Source organism: Pygoscelis adeliae, unplaced genomic scaffold (assembly GCF_000699105.1).
Source record: "Pygoscelis adeliae isolate BGI_AS28 unplaced genomic scaffold, ASM69910v1 Scaffold63, whole genome shotgun sequence".
Lineage (NCBI taxonomy): Eukaryota > Metazoa > Chordata > Aves > Sphenisciformes > Spheniscidae > Pygoscelis > Pygoscelis adeliae.
Window position 1 is genome coordinate 6,323,061 of NW_008824414.1, and position 7,642 is coordinate 6,330,702.

Genomic DNA, 7,642 nt, shown 5'->3' on the forward strand with positions numbered 1-7,642 from the left:
GTCATTTCTCCATGCTGTCATCATCTCCAGAACATGATCTTGGTAGTCAGTCTGCACTAGAGAAGCCTTCTGTTAGCCAGTATACATTCATTAACACAATACCTAACTCATTGATACAGGAAGACAGAAAAAGCCATCACTACAGTAGACTCTAGGTGAGTGAAACTTATATTGAGAGCCACTGACATGGGAAAGACTGCAAATGCTCTGAGGAGAAGTATTTCGGTTGTACCACTACTATCTTTTAGGGCACCAGAGAATCCATCTAAGACATAATTCCTTAAAAACCTTGCTTCATTAGTTCTGGTACTCATAATTTCCTTATCTTCCTCATATTACATTTCCAACAAGGCCAAGCATATGCCATAGAGGGGGAGACTTACTAAAACATGCTGCAATTTCCATCTCACCCAAAGCACACAGCCACAGAGAGTACCAAGAGGGGAGCAAACGACCCATGAAATGCCCTCTCAGTTTAATGGGAATCCAAAAAATCTCCTTCCTGAGCCCAGCTCCACCCAGCCACCCGAGTCACCACTGAAATACTGCCTGGGAGACATGCTTAATTTGGCAAGCCATGCAGAAAGGTCAGAGACATACAGAGGTTTTGCAGCAGCTGTTGTATTTGCTGTATTTGGGGGGGGCTGAGAAAAAGATTTCCCTTCTCCTGAAAGATCATTCCAGCTCAGGTGTTTCGGTGTTAGATATATGTAAGCCTGAGTCTTTATAATTTCTATTTATACATTTTAGCATAACAAATATGTGTAGAGTGTATGCAGGTATAGCGATAGAGTGCTTTAAAACGAGATATAAAATCCTGCAGGTCTTCTCTAGCAGACAAAACAACTACCAGATGTAGCCATTATAACCACTGATTAAATGAATTTCTGTTCACTAAAATTATCCCTCTTCTAGGAAAGTAATTACACACTATTCACTTGAAATCATGCAAGGGAATTATTGACAGAAGCGTTGACCTAGACTAGTAAGCCTGTAAGCCTTAAGCTGAAGTGAAGCCTAAGTTTTAATTTTTCTTCATTGCTTTTCTGCTACTTGTACAACAATTCTCCTTAGGGGAATGATATCATCTGCATATTTGCAAATAGTTATATTTATTAAAATGACAAAATACAAATGAGAAACACTCAATACTGAAGTTGAAAAGCACACATTTTGCCGAGAATCAGGTGGGGGAAGAGGAGGGAAGTCACCTGCTGTGCATCTGCTACAGTACCCCAAAAAGGAGGGACTAAATATGTAAAAAAAATTGCTCACCTTCCATTTAAAAAATACTAATGGTAAACTCCTGAAGTCAGTTGGAATTAGCCCTGCAAAAAAACATTAGGAAAGGCTCTCAGGGGCCCCAAGTCAGTAACCCCTGAGCCTTGCTAGGTATTCACCAAGTGTGCTAGAAGTAGAAAGTGAGAGAAAAGCGACACCCTCAGCCTTCTTAAACTTGAAAAGTGAGGTCCCGCTCCCACAGGCCTCGGGCTCTTACAGAAAAGAAGTTGAATTGACTTACAGTTTAATTTTATTTACTGTAGCTTACAGTAAATAAAAGTCATTCTTCATCCTCTTCAAAGGCTTCCAGAAAAATAAAAAAAAAGTAAAAAAAAAAAAAGCTTTTGTTGTAATACACACCCTTAACTATACCAGGTCAAGGAGTTTTTGTTCAAGAGGAGAAAGACCTTTTCAATAAAGACTGAGTTATTTCTTCATATGCATCCTGCAGGTCCCCTGAATATTAACTTCACAGCAGTATTTATAGGGCAGGGGACTTTGCCTACTTCAGGAACAGCAGACAGCCTGGACCTGCAGCCCCAAAAAGCAGGTGCCTCAGTCTTTGCCTTCAGTCCTCTCCCCACCCAAGTTCCTCACAGCCTGAGCCCCTCTCCCCAGGCTACCATTTCCCCTCAACAAAAGGAGCAAAACCCAGAGAAACAGCCTGCTAAAATTCACACCAAAACAGCTCAGGCAGCTCATACCACCTACCTTTGATTGAGGCTGCTCTCCCTGCCCCCTCCCCACCCTGGCAGCACCCAGCCACCCCCTCATGCTGCTCCGCCATGTTCCTCAGCTCTCCCAAGGGACCACCTCAGCCCTCGTTCCCCTTCCCCAGCCACAGCTGTGAGGCTACCACAGCTGCAGTCAGCAGCTCACCTCATGTTAACCTTCATTTTGGATGGTGATTTCAAAGAACACTGTTTTCAGGAAAATTTTACCTCATGTCAAGCTTTGGGGCCTACAAAGGACAGCTTGCAATGGTGGCTGGCCAGCCTAACTGGAGAGCAAGCATTGCAGGGGCACACCTCTAATGCAGCCAGCACACGGGCTGGGATCTCAAAGGCACAGTGAGCCTCCCTCAGGTAATCATCTAGCTAGGAATATTTCTAACCAAAGAGCACTGCATATTTAAAAAAAAAAATCCTCTATGCATTGTTTTTCTTGGTTTCTCCTATAAGAGTGAAGCTACTGGAAAAATCTTCCTCCTCAGGTCAGTCTTTGTTACTCCTCTCAATGGCACGTTTCCTTGCAGCCAGTCTGTTTTCCCCTGCAGTTACTTTCAATAGCCTTAATGTTCCTCTGCCTCCAAATGTCAGGGAGTATTATTTCCACTCTTCCATGTAACATAGTTAGCATTACTGTTGCAGCCTCTGTATTGTTTGAGGTTTTATGGGCACTATCTCCATTGCCTATAGAGTTATTTGCTTGAGGCAAAAACAGGCAATCTGTTTTCCAGGGAGAAGGGTTGTCTTTTAGCATCCTTTTTCATATTGTCATAATTTGCCCACCTGGCAGTCATCAGTGTTGCCTGTGTTATGCTGCCTTCACTACTGACAGAGGAAGGCAAACTCACTCATACCACAAACTCGCTTGATCACTGTGACCATTTAATACATGATCTTGTCTTTTCCAGACAGCGCAGACGGCGCTTCTCGTGGTCGCCATGTTCCTGCTCTCCTGGCTGCCACACCACATCATCACGATGTGGGCAGAGTTTGGGCAGTTTCCCCTGAACAACTCTCCTTCACCTTCCGCATCATCTCTCACTGCTTAGCCTACGGGAACGCTTGCATCAACCCCATCATTTATGCTTTCCTCTCAGAAAACTTCCGCAAGGCCTGCCGGCAAGTCTTCCCCTGCAAGTTCTTCCAGCGGCCGGTTCCCACTGAGAAACTGGTCACAATACGCATGGAGAACTTCTCTACCATGCATTCGACCACTAACATGTAAATTGGGCTCACAAATACATTTCAGGAGAAAGAGCAGGGGAAAGGGTGCTGTTTGGGGAGAACAGGTATACAAGTGCATTTCAGGGAGCAGTGCAGCCTGCAAAAACATGGACTTTGTCAGATTACCGGAGTGGTAGGAGGCATTTTTCCATCTGGCTGTTAGGACACTTGACACAGCTTGTTCTAGGGTACCTTGCTAGGCACTGGGCTATGTGCAACAGAAGTATCTGAATGTCCTTGTAGTGCCCATAAGATAGAACTCGTATGCAGTTGTAGTTATGCCCATAAAGTCTGAAGTAAGAGTTACACAGAAGGTAGAATATGGACAGACAAGAAAAGAGCAGTTAATTACATGTGTAGACCATCATTAGGATGTGAACAATGAGTGCTGTGATGTTTAGAGAGCACTGAAAAGCAGTTTGGGAAAAGTCAAACTAAGAAGTCTTTGAATAGGTCTTTGTTTCTTAAACAAGTTTGACCATATGCAAGCTACATATATTTTTAGCTCGCTAGCTGTGATAAGGTCTCTAAATCTCCAAAGGCTTTGCTATAGTATTTACCTATTGGGTAGTAAAACCTTTCACATGACGTGTCAGTGATGTGGCTATCTGCATTTGGTGGCTCTGTATCAGCTTATATATCCCAGGGTTTGAAAGTCTGTGTGCTCCTGAATGTAATTACTGCTGTTAATCACTGGCTCCAGTAACTGCCTCTTTGTGAGCAACAGTAGGAAAGTGGTATTTCTCAATATATGCTTAAAAGAACTGTCGTTTTGTTTGAAAGTAATGTTTACAAAAGGCTTTACTGGTAAATATAGTGTTCTCTATCTACCCAAAGCTTTTTATTGGCCACTTTAGTATATAAATGCTGAAAGTTTGTAGGGTTCTTTGATAAACTGTTTTAATCAACAGTGCCCTAGCAACAATCAGTTTAGAGCATTTGTACCGTGTTCAAGGCTACTGTTTGTAAATATATAAAGTGCATATTACTTCAAAATTAAGAAGCATATGGCTGAAAGAACTTTATTATTTCACTGTGTTGTCTAATTTGATAATATTGTGTGCTGCAATCCAGACTGACCTGTTAAGGGACTCACTGTAACACGACTCCTGATTCATAGACTATGTTACTGAGTGTTTAAAGTGAGTTACAGAAGTTAAACTACAAATCACATCTGAAAACTTAACAAAAAAATCCAAATATAACCTTATAGAACATTTTCAACATCTTGTGTTATGGCCATCAAAACACATATAATTAACTTCTGTAACATGTGTAATACACCAATCACTCATTTTTAACATGTATTTTATACCTCAATGTCAAGTATGCCCACATTGCCTTTTATAGTCTGGATAATTTATCAGAAGTCAACCTTCCTCCCATTTTCCTTCCACATATTTTAACTGAAGAAAAAAAATACTCTCTCATCACCAATGCCACTTAGTTACTGATACAAATTAAGCAGATGCATTAATTATGAATGACCACTGCCACATAGTTTGACCATGGATCTTGTGTCAGAAGTTATTGTTTATGTGACATCATTTAACTGTGGTTAACTTTGGTTGCATTATTTAGCTGGACACTGTAGGTAAGAGCACAGTATTATAGTACACATCATCTGCAAGTTATGAAATTTTTGCCTGAAGAACTGATTTAGTCCTGTATAACAGCTATACTAGAAGACAAATACTTGAAGTCAGACATCTGAGATTCCAAGCAACAATTTTCCTCAGAAACTTAAAAGGGCAACTCTGTATGTTGAACTGGGAAGCACCGTCACCAGCTGCCTCAGGAAAGACACTCTATGAAGCAGGTAATAACTTGATATTTATGCTAATACAGTGAAGCGCTACAGCTTTGAAAAAGATCAGATTCAAATTGTATGACACTTGAGATGGAGTCAGCCTGAAATTGCTTAGGCAAAGAGGCAAGCAAATATTAGAATTTCTTACTTGGAGTTTCTTGAATACAATTTACCTCATTTAAATTAATCTGTGTGTCTACAGTTAAAGGAAGCTATTTCTCAGCAGTTCAGAGGACCTGATACAACATAAGATGCATATTAACAAACAGAAACAGGATCTTCTGTAAATTATACTACTACATTGTCCCGAGATTTCTGTTTAAGGATTTACCCTACTCCTATACATGAACAGTAAGCTTCTGCTTGTGGACACATGAATTGCCTGATTTGCAGTTAAATGAACTACAGATGAGAGGCAAGTAGTCCATGCAATGAATGGGTCCAAACTATAAAGGTTTCCAGTCTCTGAGTGGATCACTCTTCCACTGTATTTCTGTAAAGTTGAAAGCTTTCTATTATATTAAATAATTTTACTGCAGCTTGTAACTTCCCCTAAGAGCCCCTTAACTGTGCAATGTGAACAGAGTACATGTGTACAATTTCTAGGATAAGGTTATATAGCCTTATCCTTAAGTGGTTATCTGTGCAAGTTTTCTGTTTTAGTTTTTACTCTCAGTATACTAAGAATTAGAGTAGCTCCAGTGCCTTATCTCCTCTGAAACCAATGATTTAGATACTATGCTGTGATCTTTTCATTTAACAGCTTACTATTTCTACATACTGAGTTTTAGCACAGGCTAAAGTGGATAGCATAGGAAAAACAACCACTAGAAGAAAAGGCTGTGATAAATCACTGCAACAGAAATCAGAGCTAAAACGCTATTTTTGTGTGATTATTTACCATGGATACAAACTAGTAGCTAGATATGAAAGAACCTCAGCCTCAATTTAATCCTTTTGGTTTAAAGCAGAAAAGAACAATGGCACGATATTCAACAGAAATCTTGTACTCACTCTGTTACCTGTGACTCATTAGAACCTGTGAGTCAACACACTTCCTTCCTTTAACAGGAGACATTTTTTGGTGGGTTGGGGTTTTTTTTGTTTTTACAATCAGTTCAGAGACTGGACATGTGACTACAGCATGCAGAAAACACTTTTTTTTTATTTAATAGAACATGAAGCAGCAAGATGCCCTTTCTCAGTGAAAGGTAACCATAAAATGACAAATTAAGACCTTGGAAAAGCCTCAAGCTTTGTTGTGCCTTCTTGTTCCCACTGAGCTTTAGAAGTATCTGGTCTAGAATTCTCTGAATGAACTGCTACATCACAAGAAAATAAAATATAATTTGTCCTTTAGTCTTTCTACATGTATCTATAATTAGTCAAAGTTATATCCAAGTTAGGAAAAAATTTTCTTTTTTTGTCCTGCCACAGCAGTAATTTTTAAGTTTCAATAATGAATGTTTAGCTGCTGGTGGTGGGAAGCAATGAAATGCAACAGAGCCACACATCATACAGGCATACTTTCATTCTGATGTGAATTTAAGTTAAAGGTCTCAACAAAATTAAATAAAATCAACTGATGAGATCATTCTTCAGTCTTCTCCAAAGGCATTTTGTTACTCACTTACTAGCTTCCTTTTGGAAAGCTATGAGTTGTGATGCCTATGGAAATGACTATTGCAGCTTCCAGAACAACGCACAAAGTTAACCTGATCACCTGGTTTGAAACTCAGTTCTCTATTCTTTCAGTCTAACTTACACACAGCAGCTCATTTGCTCTGCCTTAATGACTTCAAGCTTAGTCCCTGCCAGGCCATTTATTACTGCTTGGCAACCTGAATCAACCTCCTTTAGGTGGAGGCTTATTAATAGAGGAGTCCATGCCTGGGAGACCTGTCCTTTTCCGGGCTGCAGTCTCTATTTTCCGCACCAGGTCCACATCCCACCGATGGGTGACAAAACTAACCACGGCTCCAGGTGCCTTGCTTCCAACCCGTCCAACTCGCCCCACGCGGTGCAGGTAGTCCTGCAGGGTGTCTGGGAAGTCATAGTTGACCACTAGCTGCACACTGCTGGTGTCCAGTCCCCGCGAGGCAAGGTCAGTGCAGACAAGGACAGACACGTCACCCTTCTGGAAGGAGGCAAAGATGCCAGCTCTAGCAGCTGCTGACATCTGTCCCTGCAACCTCAGGTGCTTGATTTTGTGGTCATCCAGGATATAGCCCAGCCAGTTGACAGTGCTGGCACTGTTGCAGAAGATGAGAACAGCCCCGCTGGACGCTGGGCGCTCCTTGAGTAGCTGCAGCAGTTCGAGCAGCTTGTCCCGGCCTTTGAGGCGGACAAACCTCTGCTGGACATGGGGTGGCAGGCGGTGCAGACTCTGGGTGGTGAGGGTGACAAACCGGCTCACGTCGGTGAACTTCCCCAGCGTCTGGCTCAGCCCCGCGGGGAAGGTGGCTCCAACCACCACCACCTGGGTCCTCGCCTCCCCTGGGCCGGCCGGCCCGGGAGCCCCAGCGGCCAGGGGCGCGTGCGCCAGGATCTCCTCCAGCGGCTCCACGAAGGAGTCGTCCATCAGGGCGTCCGCCTCGTC

At 42.2% G+C, this 7,642-nt stretch overlaps 2 protein-coding genes across 2 annotated transcripts in view; one reads left to right on the forward strand and one right to left on the reverse strand.

The window, feature by feature from the left end:
- The window catches only part of LOC103914189 (galanin receptor type 1-like), a 17,505-nt gene extending 14,233 nt beyond the window's left edge, over positions 1 to 3,272 (forward strand). Inside the window, 2 exon segments of the mRNA XM_009320799.1 lie at positions 2,918 to 3,020; positions 3,023 to 3,272. Of these exon segments, the coding sequence (XP_009319074.1) occupies positions 2,918 to 3,020; positions 3,023 to 3,234 (315 nt within the window). The 3' untranslated portion in view covers positions 3,235 to 3,272.
- A 2,911-nt stretch (positions 3,273 to 6,183) lies between these two features.
- Positions 6,184 to 7,624, reverse strand: DDX28 (DEAD (Asp-Glu-Ala-Asp) box polypeptide 28). Its single transcript, XM_009320800.1, has one exon. The coding sequence runs from the start codon at positions 7,622 to 7,624 to the stop codon at positions 6,890 to 6,892; it is 735 nt and encodes a 244-aa protein (XP_009319075.1). The 3' UTR covers positions 6,184 to 6,889.
- Between the last annotated feature and the right edge of the window lie 18 nt (positions 7,625 to 7,642).

Coding starts and splice junctions, on each gene's coding strand:
- DDX28 (XM_009320800.1), bottom strand. CDS start 7,624: ATGGACGACTCCTTCGTGGAGCCGCTGGAGGAGATCCTGGCGCACGCG.